Source organism: Scyliorhinus torazame, chromosome 12, assembly GCF_047496885.1.
Source record: "Scyliorhinus torazame isolate Kashiwa2021f chromosome 12, sScyTor2.1, whole genome shotgun sequence".
Taxonomy (NCBI): Eukaryota; Metazoa; Chordata; class Chondrichthyes; order Carcharhiniformes; family Scyliorhinidae; genus Scyliorhinus; species Scyliorhinus torazame.
Genome location: NC_092718.1, coordinates 159,981,284 through 159,995,948, shown reverse-complemented (window position 1 = coordinate 159,995,948; position 14,665 = coordinate 159,981,284). Strand labels below are relative to the sequence as shown.

At 52.0% G+C, this 14,665-nt stretch overlaps 1 protein-coding gene across 1 annotated transcript in view; it reads right to left on the bottom strand.

Moving 5' to 3' along the window:
• Positions 1–14,665, bottom strand: part of rasa4 (RAS p21 protein activator 4) — a 397,794-nt gene that overhangs the window by 287,507 nt on the left and 95,622 nt on the right. Inside the window, exon 5 of the mRNA XM_072469264.1 lies at positions 8,093–8,222. Within this exon, the coding sequence (XP_072325365.1) occupies positions 8,093–8,222 (130 nt within the window). The remainder of the gene's footprint in view (positions 1–8,092; positions 8,223–14,665) is intronic.

The following is a 14,665-nucleotide window of genomic DNA, read 5'->3' as shown; positions in this document are numbered from 1 at the left end:
TAGGGGAGGACCAGACGGGATTTGTGAAGGGACGATACCTGACGTCCATCATTAGGTGGCTCCTTAACGTAATAATGATGCCTGCGGAGGGGCGTGAGGTCGAGGTGGTGGTGGTGACCATGGACGCAGAAAAGGCCTTTGATTGGGTGGAGTGGGGAAGATCTCGGAAACTTACCAGGTGATGCAGGAGGAGGAGGAGGCCTCGGTGGTGGAGTTGAAAGGTAAGTGGGAGGAGGAGTTGGGAGAGGAGATCGAAGAGGGGACGTGGGCAGATGCCCTAGGGAGGGTGAACTCTTCCTCTTCATGCGCGAGGCTCAGCCTCATACAGTTTAAGGTACTGCACAGGGCACGCATGACCGGGACAAGGATGAGCAGGTTCTTTGGGGGTGAGGACAGGTGTGTTAGGTGCTCAGGGAGCCCAGCAAATCACACCCATATGTTCTGGGCATGCCCAGCGCTGGAGGAATTTTGGAAGGGCGTAGCGAGGACGGTGTCGAGGGTGGTAGGATCCAGGGTCAAACCGGGCTGGGGGCTCGCAATATTTGGGGTGTCAGAGGAGCCGGGAGTGCAGGAGGCGAAAGAGGCCGGAATTCTGGCCTTTGCGTCCCTGGTAGCCCGGCGAAGGATTCTCCTTCAGTGGAAAGATGCGAGGCCCCCAAGCGTGGAATCCTGGATCAGCGATATGGCAGGGTTCATTAAATTGGAGAGGGTAAAATTCGCCTTGAGAGGGTCGGTACAAGGGTTCTTTAGGCGGTGGCAACCGTTTAGACTTTTTGGCAGAACGATAGACATTGGTCAATGGCAGCAGCAGCTCGGGGGGGGGGTACTTTATTTTGGTTTATGTTATTTACACTGGAAGGGTCTGGGGGGGCGTATACACCTGTTGTCTTAAGTCGGGGTGTTAATGTTAATTTATTATTTAGGTACGGGGGAGAGGGTTTTGGGGGGGTTGCTTTTTTAGATAGTGTTTTGTACTTAACCCTGTTGGGTTCTTTTTTCTTTCTCATTTTGTTATTGATATTTTATGAAAACCTTTAATAAAAATTTTTTTTTTTTTTTTTTTAAAAGGTGGTGGGAGGGTGTTTTAGGTATCTGGGCATTCAAGTGAGACGGGACAGGGGCCAGCTTCATAAATCTCTCCCAATTTTTTATCCCTAGGGCATTTCTTGGGAAGATGAATGCGGCGATCTTGGGTTTTATATGGGCCAGGAAAGCCCTGCGGGTGAAGAAGGTCCTCCTTGAGCGGGGGCGCGGGGAGGGGGCGTTGGCCCTTCCGAACTTTGTTAACTATTACTGGGTGGCTCATATATTGATGGTTAGGAAGCGGGTAGTGGGGAGGGGTCGGTGTGGGAGCGGGTAGAGGAAGCATCTTGTAAGGGCACGAGTCTGAAGGCTTTGTTAACGGCACCTCTGCCGTTCTCGCTGGCTCGGTACTCCACAAGCCCATGAGTAGTGGCAGCCCTGAGGGTGTGGGGACAGTGGAGGCAGCACATGGGACTGGAGGGGGGCATTGGTGTGGTCACCGATCTGTGATAACAACCGGTTTGCTCCGGGGGGGGGGGGGCTTTAGGAGGTGGCAGCGGGCAGGGATCAAAAGATTTGGAGATCTTTTCATTGAGGAGGGTTTCCCATGTTGAGAGGAGCTAGGGGAGGAGAGTTGCCGGGGGGGAATGGGTTCTGGTACTTACAATTGTGGGATTTTGTCCGGAGGCAGGTCCCGGGCTTCCCTCGCCTCCGACTAAGGGGCTACAGGACAAGGTGATGTCAAAAACAGGGGTTGGGGAGGGGAGTGTCTCAGAAATATATAAGGAACTGATGGAGAGGGAAGGGGTTCCAATTGGGGCGGTGAAGAGAAAGTGGAAGAAAGATTTGGGAGGGGAACTGGAAGTCGGGTTATGGGAGGAGGCCTTGAGGAGAGTCAATGCATCCTTGTCATGTCAGACAGTGACCCAAGCCGGGAATCGAACCTGGGACCCTGGAGCTGTGAAGCAACGGTGCTACCCACTGTGCTGCCGTGCTGCCCCATATAAGGCTCAGCTTGATACAGTTCAAGGTGGTGCATTGGGCCCATTTGACCAGGGTACAGATGAGTGGGTTCTTCTCGGGGGTGGAGGATAGGTGCGATGGTTGTGGTGAGGGGTCAGCGAACCACACGCGCATGTTTTGGTCTTGCCCTAAGCTTTTGGGTCTCCTCCTTCAGCACCATGTCGGGGATTCTGGGCATTCAGCCGTGTCTGCTAGTGGCTATTATTGGTGTATCGGACTCGCCGGTGCTGCAGACGGGGGTGATGTCCTTGGAGGCGAGTTCTGCTCGGGTGGAGGTCCCCGGCACCGCCCAGTGCCGTGGCCTGGCTGAGTGATCCGATAGAATTTGCGTATCTTGAAGGTTAATTATACTATGAGGGGTTCGGTGGAAGGGCTTTACTCAGGCTGGCAGCCTTTCATCGCCTTTTGCAGGGAATTAGTCACGGTCTGTTGTGGGAGCGGGGGTTGGCTGTGGGTGGGTGTATTGTGCAAGGGTGTTTGTTAGATGTTGTTTTGTTTCACCATGTTATAATGAAAAGCTTTTCTGAATAAAAAAAAATATATATATTTTTAAAGTGCTTATGGTGAATATAACAAGATTTTGGAAATTCTGAAAAACAGAAGATTCATATCCAACCGCTACACTTTTAGAACACTTCTCCAAAATATAATCGCCTCCACTATGACAAAGCAAGTTTCCTGGTTATGAGCAAAATTAAACCTTTTTAGTCACACACACACACGCCCACAACAAATATGTACACGCACACACACCAAACATATATACACACCAAACACACACACTAAACAGACATGCACTCACCAAACGCACACATCAAACAAAAACATACACACACCAAACTTACCCACACACCAAACATACACACACAACAAACATATACACACACCAAACATACACACTGATGCACTATCAATTACTACAAAGACAAGATGTGGAGATGCTGGCGTTGGACTGGGGTGAGCACAGTACGAAGTCTTACAACACCAGGTTAAAGTCCAACAGGTTTGTTTCGATGTCACTAGCTTTCGGAGCGCTGCTCCTTCCTCAGGTGAATGAAGAGGTATGAGCTACCTCTTCATTCACCTGAGGAAGGAGCAGCGCTCCGAAAGCTAGTGACATCGAAACAAACCTGTTGGACTTTAACCTGGTGTTGTAAGACTTCGTACTGTACAAAGACGAGAGTAGTGGAATCATCGAGGCTTTATTGAGCAAAGATGTAGTGCCTCCTGTAGCTGGAACCAGAATGGGAGCAGCACCGGCGAGCGCACACATTTGTACACCACCTACTGGGCGGAGCCAGCAGGCAGGGATTTACTCATGTACCTCTAGTACAGGGTTATTACCGTACTACATCTAATATACATCTAATACAGTTAGTGGTGACTACCACATTCACCCCATTAAAAAAGAGTCCGGCGGGGGTGGTGGAAAAATGTATAAGTTCATTCTGTCGGGGGCCTTGATCCTCCGCTGTGATCACCTCGGTCCTGGTGGTGATGCGGGCGCCGACTTGGTCACCGGTGACTCCGGGGTCGTGTTGTCCTCTTCTTCATCGCCCCCGAGTGGAACAGTGGGAGGACGGATCCTCCTGGGGCGGGGGCTGCGGTGAGGTGCGCTGGAGGGGAGGGGGAGTGGCGCAGGGGCAACCGGAGTGAGGGGGGTCGATTGGTGGGCCGTGGGTGGGGATCCAGCGGGTGCCAGGTCCCGGAGGTCCTGGCGCCCGTCGGGGTGCGCCACGTAGGCGTACTGCGGGTTCGCGTGCAGTAGTTGGACTCTTTCGACCAACTGGTCCGACTTATGGGTCTGCACCTGTTTGCGAAGGAGGATGGGTCCAGGAACTGTCAGCCATGTTGGGAGAGAGACCCCGGAGGTGGGCTTCCTGGGGAAGGCAAAGAGACGTTCATGGGGGGTTTCATTAGTTGCAGTGCAGAGGACTGATCGGATGGAGTGGAGGGCGTCGGGGAGGATATCCTGCCAGCGGGAGACCGGGAGATTCTTAGACCATAGGGCCAGCAGGACGGCTTTCCTGACCGTCCCGTTCTCCCTCTCCACCTGCCCGTTTCCCCAGGGGTTGTAGCTGGTCGTCCTGCTCGAGGCAATGCCCTTGCTGAGCAGGAACTGACGCAGCTCATCACTCATAAAGGAAGATCCCCGATCGCTGTGGACCTAAGCGGGAAAACCAAACAGGGTGAAGATGCTGTGGAGGGCTTTAATGACCGTGGCAGAAGTCAAATCGGGGCATGGGATGGCGAAAGGAAACCGGGAGTACTCGTCGACCACGTTCAGAAAGTACGTGTTTCGGTCGGTGGAGGGGGGGGGGGGGCCCTTTGAAGTCCATGCTGAGGCGCTCAAAGGGGCGGGAGGCCTTCACTACGTGCGCTCGATCTGCCCGGTAGAAGTGCGGTTTGCACTCTGCGCAGACCTGGCAGTCTCTGGTGACAGACCTGACCTCCGCAATGGAGTAGGGCAGGTTGCGGGCCTTGATGAAGTGGAAGAACCGGGTGACCCCCGGGTGACAGAGGCCATCGTGTAGGGCCCGGAGTCGGTCCACTTGTGCGCTGGCACGTGTACCTCGGGATAGGGCATTGGGGCTCGTTGAGCTTCCCGGGGCTATACAAAATCTTGTAATTATAGACGGAGAGCTCGATCCTCCACCTCAAGATCTTATCGTTTTTGATCTTGCCCCGCTGCGTATTATTAAACATGAAGGCAACCGACCATTGGTCAGTGAGGAGAGTGAATCTCCTGCCGGCCAGGTAATGCCTCCAATGCCGCACACCTTCCACGATGGCTTGGGCCTCCTTTTCGACAGAGGAGTGCCGAATTTCGGAGGCATGGAGGGTGCGGGAAAAGAATGCCACGGGTCTGCCCGCCTGGTTGAGGGTGGCGGCCAGAGCGACGTCCGATGCATCGCTGTCGACCTGAAAGGGGAGGGACTCGTCGACCGCGTGCATCGTGGCCTTGGCGATGTCTGCCTTGATGCGGTTAAAGGCCTGGCGGGCCTCAGCCGTCAGGGGAAAGACTGTGGACTGAATGAGTGGGCGGGCCTTGACCGCATAGTTAGGGACCCACTGGGCCTAATAGGAGAAGAACCCCAGGCATTGTTTCAGGGCCTTGTGGCGGGGGGGAGGGGGCGTTCCATGAGGGGGCACATGCGGTCGGGGTCGGGCCGTAGAACTCCATTTTCCACAACATAGCCAAGGATGGCTAAGCGGTTGGTGCGGAACACGCACTTCTCCTTATTGTACGTGAGATTAAGGAGTTTGGCGGTGTGTAGAAATTTGAGACGGTTAGCGTTGTGGTCCTGCTGATTGTGGCCACAGATAGTGACGTTGTCTAGGTACGGGAAGGTGGCCCGCAGTTCGTACTGGTCAACCATTCGGTCCATCGCTCGTTGGAAGACCGAGACCCCGTTAGTTACGCTGAAGGGAACCCTAAGGAAGTGATAGAGGCAGCCATCTGCTTCGGACGCAGTGTATTGGCGATCCTCCTTGCGAATGGGGAGCTGGTGGTCGGCGGACTTCAGGTCCACTGTGGAAAATACCCGGTACTGTGCAATCTGATTGACCATGTCAGATATGCGTGGGAGGGGGTACGCGTCGAGCTACGTGTACCGATTGATGGTCAGACTGTAGTCAATGACCATCCTGTGTTCCTCCCCAGTCTTTACTACTACCACTTGGGCTCTCCAGGGGCTGTTGCTGGCCTCAATGATGCCTTCCCGTAGAAGCCGCTGGACCTCAGACCTGATGAAGGTCCTGTCCTGGGCGCTGTACCATCTGCTCCTGCTGGCGACGGGTTTGCAATCCGGGGTGAAGTTTGCAAACAAGGAAGGTGGATCGACCTTTAGGATCATGAGGCCGCAAACAGTAAGGAGGGGTAGGGGTCCGCCGAATTTTAAAGTTAAGCTTTGGAGGTGGCACTGGAAGTCCAAGCCGAGTAATAGAGCAGTGGGGGAGGACGTAGAGCCGGAAGTTGCTAAACTCTACGCCCTGGATGGTGAGGGTGGCGATGCAGTACCCCCGGATTTCCACGGAATGGGATCTGGATGCCAGGGAGATTCTCTGGGTAACGGGGTGTACCGCGAGGGAGCAGCGCCTTACCGTAGTGGGGTGGATGCTCCCGGAATCAAAAAGGCAGGAAGTCTTGTGGCCATCGATTTTCACCGTTGTCGTTGCGGTTGCGAGGTTGTGGGGCCGGGACTGGTCGAGGGTGATCGAGCTGATGCTGGGAGGCCCCGGGCTGGTCAGCGGGGTGGCAGGCGATTAGAGGCCAGATGAGTTTCCCGACGAGCAGGCATCCTGAGGCGCCATCCAAAATGGCGCCGAAGATTGCGGCGCGCACGGGTCGCTCGTGGCCTGCAGAGAAGAAGATCGCAGCGCCCATGGGCCGCACGTGGCCTGTGGAGAAGAAGATGCCCACGGGGGTGTAGGAACGCTGGGCCTAGAAACCGCGACGACCCACCGGGCCTGGCACACAGCAGCAAAATGGCCCTTCTTTCCGCAGCCGTTTCAGGTTGCGCTCCGCGCCGGGCAGCGCTGCCGGGGGTGTTTGTTCTGCCTGCAGAAGTAGCATTTGGGCCCGCTGGGGTTGGCTGGCTGCCGCGCGGCGTAAGCTTGCGGTGGGTTGGGGGTCGGTAGCTGGTGGGGCCCACAATGCCCATGAGGGTGCCGTGCGGTCGGGGGCGTACGACTGGATGTTACGGGAGGCCACTGTTAATGAGTTCATGAGCTGCCTGGTTCCCGCAAGGTCAAGCGTACCCCTCCAATAGGCGCTGGCGGATGTATGCCGACCCGTAACAAAAGCGTCTCTGATTAAAAGTTCTGTATGCTGGACTGCTGAAACTGCCTGGCAGGCACAGTTCCTCGCCAGGATGTGCAGGACACGCCAGAAATCGTCAAGGGACTCACCGGGGAGTTGCTGTCTCGGACAGGAGGTGCCTGGCATATAGTTTGTTGACCGGCCAAATGTAATGTCCTTTTCAGGAGCTCCATTGCTTCAGTGTAAGTGGGCGCATCCCGGATGAGAGGAAAAATGTCAGAGCTCACCCATGAATAAAGGACCTGGAGCTTCTGTGCGTCCGATGGTTCTTCAGCGGATGTTCGGAGGTAGCTTTCGAAGCAGGCTAGCCAGTGGTCAAAAGCGGACATAGCGTTGGCTGCTTGAGGGCTCAGCTGTAGGCGATCAGGCTTGATACAAAGTTCCATTGTTTAAAATCTTTGTTCAATAAATTGATGCACTATCAATTACTACAAAGATGAGAGTATGAATAATCGAGGCTTTATTGAACAAAGATGTGTGGCCTCCTGTAGTTGCTACCAGAATGGGAGCAGCACCGGCGAGCGCGCACATTTATACGCCGCCTACTGGGCGGAGCCAGCAGGCAGGGATTTACCCATGTACCTCTAGTACAGGAGTCTTACCGTACTACATCTAATATACATCTAATACAGTTAGTGGTGACTACCACACACACAAACATGCACATGCTACCAAACATACACACACACCAAACATGTACACATACCAAACCTACTCACACACACTCAAATACATGCACACCACACAAACACAAAAATACATGCACAGCACACAATCACAGGTTAAATGCAACAAACACTACACACAAAAGAGACACAAGCACACATACACAAAACACACACATACGCACGAAAGAAACCCACATAATACACACACACACACGCAGATATAAGGATAAGCAACACATAAAATGCAAACACAAAAACTCATAACACACCAACAACGCATAAACAGCACAGTTCTATAAAACACAAAGTACTCACATAAAAACACATTTTTTTGACTGCAAACACAAGTTGTCTTCTGTCCTCATTTGACAGAAAACCAATGGGTCCCTTCTGTACTTCAATTTCTTTTCTGCATCAGTACTTCAAAGGCAGCTGGCCCATGGGAAGTTCTAGTCATGAACTCTCTTAACAAGAGGCACTCTTGAATGCATGTCCCAACTGCACAAGAGTTGTATGTGTCATCTCACAAACACTTTGTTCGTTTGACACTCCTTACCTTGCTTCAAACACATGACAACGCAGCTGTCGCATTGAGCCATCACCACAGATCTCGATCTGAAGATGGATCTCCCCTTGGACCTCCTCGTCAGGGTCAATTTCACTCAGGCACATCCAGCTGTCTACACCTAGACAAGCAAAGTGAAATAATTCAGAGGGCCTGCAATGTAGGAAGGAAAAACAAATGCTGAGCTCACAGTAACAGGAGTAGGCCATTCAGTCCGTCAAGCCGGGAATCGAACCAGGGACCCTGGAGCTGTGAACAAACTGTGCTAACCACTGTGCTAACTTGCTGCATCTTCACCAATACCTTCTCACCCACATTCAGTAGAGAAATGGGCCCATACAACCCACACTCCACTAGGTCCTTTTCCTTTCTCAGTAACACTGAAATAGATGCCTGCCTCATATTCTCAGGTAACCCCTCCTTTGCCATCGTATCCTCAAACTTTTCTGCCATCAGCAGCACCAACTTGTCCTGGAACATTTTTATAAAACTCCACGGGAAACCCATCCAGCCCCGGCGCCTTACCTGACTGTATCTTCCCTATCGCTACTTGCACTTCCCCCAACCCTAATGGCTCCTCTAACCTGGCCCTCATCCCTTCTCCCACCTCTGGCCACTCCAGTCGCTCCAAATACTCCCTCATCCCCGACTCATCCTCCGGCGGCTCCGACTTCGGTTTGGGTCACTGTCTGTGAGGAGTCTGCACGTACCCCCGTGTCTGCACGGATTTCCTCCGGGTGCTCCGGTTTCCTCCCACAAGTCCTGAAAGACGTGCTGTTAGATGAATTGGACATTCTGAATTCTCCCTCTGTGTACCCAATCAGGCGCAGGAATGTAGCGACTAAGGGCTTTTCACAGTAACTTCATTGCAGTGTTAATGTAAGCCGACTTGCAACAATAAAAATAAATTACTATTATATCAGCCCCTGTAGAAGTCCTCAAACACTCTGTTCACCTGCTCCAGAGTCACTACCACCCCTCTTGTCCCATCCCTGATCTGCACAATCTCCCTCGCCACTGTCTACTGACGGAGCTAGCCCGCCAACAATCGACTGGCCTTCTCACCGTACTCCTACACAACCCCCGTGCTAGCCTCTACTGCCAAACTACCCTCCCTGCAGACAGGCAGTCAAACTTTGCTTCAAACTCCTTCCTCCTCACCACTTCCCGTACCGGCCTCCCCGAACAGGCGCCGGAATGTGGCGACTAGGGGCTTTTCATAGTAACTTCATTTGAAGCCTACGTGTGACAATAAGCCATTTTCAATTTCATTTCATTTCAACAGCCCATGTTCGGATCCCTCGAGTATTTTCCATCCACCTACAAAATCTTCTTTATCAGCTGCTACCGCTCCTCCCTATCCACCTTTGCCTTAAATGCACTGACCTCCTCCCTCACTACCGCCTTCAATGCATCCCAAACCTCTGACAAGACCTTTCCATTTCAATTAAACTCCACATGCTCCTCCATCACCCTCTCCATCTTGATGCAAAGGTTTGGGTCTGCCAACAAGCCTCTGGGCCGGACCCTCCTCCACGACACCATCCACCCAGTGCAGCACATGATCCGATATCACGATTGCGGAGTACTCTGCCTTCTTTACCCCTGATAGCAACGCCTTCCCTCCCACAAAAAAGTCAATCCTCAAATATACCTTGTGTACCGAGGAGAAGAATGAATACTCCCTATCCCGTGGATGTAAAAACCTCCACGGATCTGCCCCTCCCATCTCCTGCATAATCAGCCCTAACACCTTTGCTGAGGGAGCCAGCGAGGACGGCCGAGACCTATCCATCCTCGGGTCCAGCACTATATTCCAATCCCCCCCCGCATTATCGCTGGTGAGTATCCAGGTCCGGTATGGCTGCTAGCATCCTCCTCACAAACCTAGCGTCGTCCAAGTTCAGGGCATACCTGCAGATCAACCTCCCCTCCAGCGCACCCGTCACAATCACGTGCTTGCCCCCTTGATTCGCCACCATTCGGAACCCACCCGCTTACCCAGCAGTATAGCTATCCCTCCGCACCCTACTATATAAACCAGAACGGAACACCTGACTATCCCAAGCCCTTCCTCAGCCTCATCTGGTCCATTACCCTCAGATGGGTCTCCTGTAACAGCACCAGGTTCGCTTTCAGGACCTTCAGATGTGAGAAAACTCATGCTCTCTTCACTGGTCCCCCTAGCCCTTGTACGTTCCACGCCACCACACTGACCGGGGTCTCCCCACCCACTGCCCACCCTTCATCCCGCCGTAACTATCCTTCCAGGCCCTGCCTCGAAAGCGGGACCCTGCCCTGGCCCTAGTCACTGCCACCCTCCCTCCCTTCCCAGCACCCCTCTGCCTCACCCAGTATCGGCCCTTCCCCCCCCCCCCCCCCACCATTCATGCCTCCCAGGCCCATCAAAACCTCCCCGTACAAGTTCCAATAACCAGGGCCCCACCCCATACCTCGCTCCTGTTTACGAGCCAACATTGCGTTTGCTAGCACAATGGCCCTTGCCAGGGCCCCCTATCCCACATCAAAAAATGAAATCACACCAACCCCAATGCCCCCTTCACCCCTCCAATCCCCATTACATCCAAAAAAAACAAAACCAAGTTATCCATAACCCCCATACAAGAAAAAACCCACAGAAGAAACAAAGAAAAAAACTCAGCCAAAAACCACCAAAAGTCCAAATCTAGGCCTTCTGCCTTCACAAAAGCCTCTGCCGTCGTCTCGCCATTGTATCCGACCCTCTGCTTTGCCAGGTAGACCATACCAAACCGCACGTTGTGCTTGTACAACCCCGCCTTAACCCATCTGAAGGCCGCTCACTTCCTAGCCAGCTCCGTCGTCAAGTCCTGGTATATGCGTGCACCCTTGCCTACCCACTCCACCTCGCACCTCTGCTTCTCCCACCTCAGCACTCTCTCCTACACCTGGAACTTATGGAAACAGACGATCGCCGTCCTCAGTGGCTCATTCATCCTCGGCTTTGGCCGGAGTGACCAGTGGGACCTGTGCAACTCGTACTGGGAGGGCCCCCCCCCACATCAGCTTACCATCATATCGGCAAAATATTCTGTAGGACTCTGATCCTCCGACCCCTTTGGGCATATCCACGACCCTCCGATTATACTTTCGAGACCTGTTCTCCAGGTCTTCCAACTGTCATCAAAGTTCTCACCAACATCTCTCTCACCGGGGCAAGGGTCTCCCCTACCCACGCCTTAAGCGAGACCATCTGATGCTTCCCAGCCATCACCTCCATCATCTTCTCCATCGTGATGGGCGGGGCCCTACGCAATGGGGGCTCTCCTGCCATTTTTCCTCCTGCTGTCCTCCTCGTCACACTCGGCGGCAGACGTTTGCTCGCCATCTTCTTCCCTGGATTCTTCTTGCTGATTTTTGACATTCTATAAATGCTCCAAACCTTCCCACAGCTCCTCACAAATAAATCTTCACCCAAAACTGGGCTAAAAAGGCTAAAAAAGACAGCTGTGACAGGAGCCATCAAACATGCGACATCCACCTACATGCCGCAACCGGAAGTCCCATGTTTGACCTTTTTAAAAGGCTCTAACAACAGAATATGCCTTTGATGTAGTTGCTTACAAACCTAATATACATTTAAAATGTTTTGCACTGGAGCAATTTATAATATTTTAAAATATATATTGAAACAATCCCCATTGCGTTTGCATGCTTCCGGATGACTGTAGATAGACATTCCATGTGAGTGGCTATGAAAGATATATGTGCATCAGGGAGGTTGAATGCCAATCTGGGGTGGAATAGGATGGCATGGGCAATGGTGTTGGTGGGGTTGGGCGAAGGGGGGGGGGGGGGGTTGGCTTAGAAGGCCTTTAAATTATGTTTGGAGCTGGGCTTTTGCATTGGAGAACCAAGGTGATCCTTTTAACTGGGCCACCTCTGCATTCACACTCCTCACAAACTCTGTCGCAGTTCGCAAAATGTACTGTGAACCCAACCGCATTTTGAAAAGACATTAGTCCGGGCAAAGTCACACATGGGACAGATGTGCATTTCGGAAGATACAAAAATGCAGAGGCCGTGTTGTCACAGGTTCACAGGAAAATCCAGTCCTTGTTATTTGTCACTTATCAAATCAGTCCGATTATGGAAGATAAATTACACCCCAACATTTCTGATCATGATAGCTCTACTTGCTGCTCAGCTGTTGATAATGTCTGGCTCTCAGCCTCTAAAGTAGCACTCAGTCTATAGCTCTACCCTGTTGTGTTATGCTTCTTCATGTAGCATAAGCTGCTTCCTTGATGTTTGCTCTGACAAAGGAAGGTTCAGACCCGGAGATAGGTTTAACGCATTTATTGAACAGTTAACAATTCTCCTACTTGAGTTCGACTCTCCTGTTAACCTTGCTATAGTAACTCAATCTGACTAACCAGTCTGCTCGTAGCCACGCGGTGGGTGTGATGCTTCTGATCTGCCCGTCCTTCTCTCCGAGTGTCGCCTGTGAAAAGAGAAAGTGCATGTGTGCCCTGTCCTTTTATATGGGTTGCCCCCTTGTGGTATTGTCACCTCTGGGTGTCTTGACTGCCCATTGGTGGTGTCCTATTCTATGTGTTCATTAGCTGTATGCCTGCATGTCATGATGTCTCTGGTGCTCCCTCTAGTGTTTACTTAGTCTTACTGTATTTGCATTAACCCCTTGTGTATTTACAGTGATGCATATCACCACATACCCTTCTCACTGACACCGTAATTACAAGGGCTGATTCTGCGGTCAGACATTTCCAATATGGAGTCATGCTCACAGGTGCGCAGTACCAGCAATTGTGATCCCATAGGTCTAATTGTCCACTGCTTGAAGTGAAATCGCCTCTTAGTCAAAAGTTTGTGAATTCAAGATGTGAGTTTATAATCCAGGCTCACACTCCTGTGCCAGGCTGAGGGAGTGCTACACTGTCAGAGGTGCTTCAGATTATTCATTAAAGTAAGGCCCCATCTCTCCTCTCGGATAAATGTTGGCCGATATTCAGCCCACATTAGCCATCAGTGAGAACAGCGACACAGGTGGTAAATCCCGCGAGAATTGGTGTAAAGGATTCTCACCGGCGGGATCATGCTTTCCGATTTTACACGTCCCTCGCCGGTGACTTAACGAGTTTCACGCCCAGAAAAGGCGGGAAGCTCATTTAAAAATACTTCCAGAGCCCCCCCCCACCCTGCCCCTCCCCGCCCACCAGATGTCCCTCACTGAATATTCATGCCTTGTCAACATGATGCCATGTCGACAAGGTTTACATCAGGTTTGGTAAAACGGGAATCAGTAGAGGAGATATTCTGGTGGCGTAAAGGCACGTATAGCCCCCGGGGAGAGGGATATGCACCGGCGCCGCCCCTTGGCACTGCCCCTGGCACAGCTGGAGGTGCCAACCTGGCAGTACCAACTTGTACCAGGGGGCGGTGTCTGCGGAGGACTCTCTGGGGAGCCCCATTGGGGGTAGGTTCATGTTATGAGGGAAAGAACCCCCTCCAGTGTTGATACTTGTGGTGGGGTGGTTGAGTGCCTCCAATGCTTATGGGGGAGGGGTCCTGATCTCAGCCGCGATGGTTCTGTCAGGCCCCGCCCTGCCACAGTGAGTGTAAAATACGTCCCCTGAATTTTTCTTCTCAGTGAGGCTTAAATTCTGGACTAAAAACTCAGCTGTGCAGCTGTGGAGTTACATTCCGGGTTTCATTCAGAGCCTGACACTCTGAAAGAACATGGGGAAAATCCAATTCTCATAGATCCCATGGGACTATTTGAGAATAGTCAAGGAGAGCACCCCCCACCCCCATGTTCTGGCTAATATTTATCCCTCATCCAACATGAAAATTCCAGCCATTGAGGTGAATTCTCCATTGGCCGATGCTGGTATCGGGATTCTTTTTTTTAAATTAAATATTTTATTGAAAATTTTTGGTCAACCAACACAGTACATTGTGCATCCTTTACACAATATTATAACAACACAAATAACAATGACCTATTTTATAAACAAAAAATGAATAAATAATAAATAACAAAAATGAAAACTAGCCCTAATTGGCAACTGCCTTGTCACAAGTAACACTCTCCAAAAATATAATTTAACAGTCCAATATATAATTATCTGTAGCAACGACCTATACATACTATACAGTATATATTAACAACCCTGAGAGTCCTTCTGGTTCCTCCTCCCCCCTCCCCCCCCCCGCCCCCCCCGATCCTGGGCTGCTGCTGCTGCCTTCTTTTTTCCATTCCGTCTATCTTTCTGCGAGGTATTCGACGAACGGTTGCCACCGCCTGGTGAACCCTTGAGCCGACCCCGTTAGGACGAACTTAATCCGCTCTAGCTTTATAAACCCCGCCATGTCATTTATCCAGGTCTCCACCCCCGGGGGCTTGGCTTCTTTCCACATTAGCAATATCCTGCGCCGGGCTACTAGGGACGCAAAGGCCAAAACATCGGCCTCTCTCGCCTCCTGCACTCCCGGCTCTTGTGCAACCCCAAATATAGCCAACCCCCAGCTTGGTTCGACCCGGACTCCTACTACTTTTGAAAG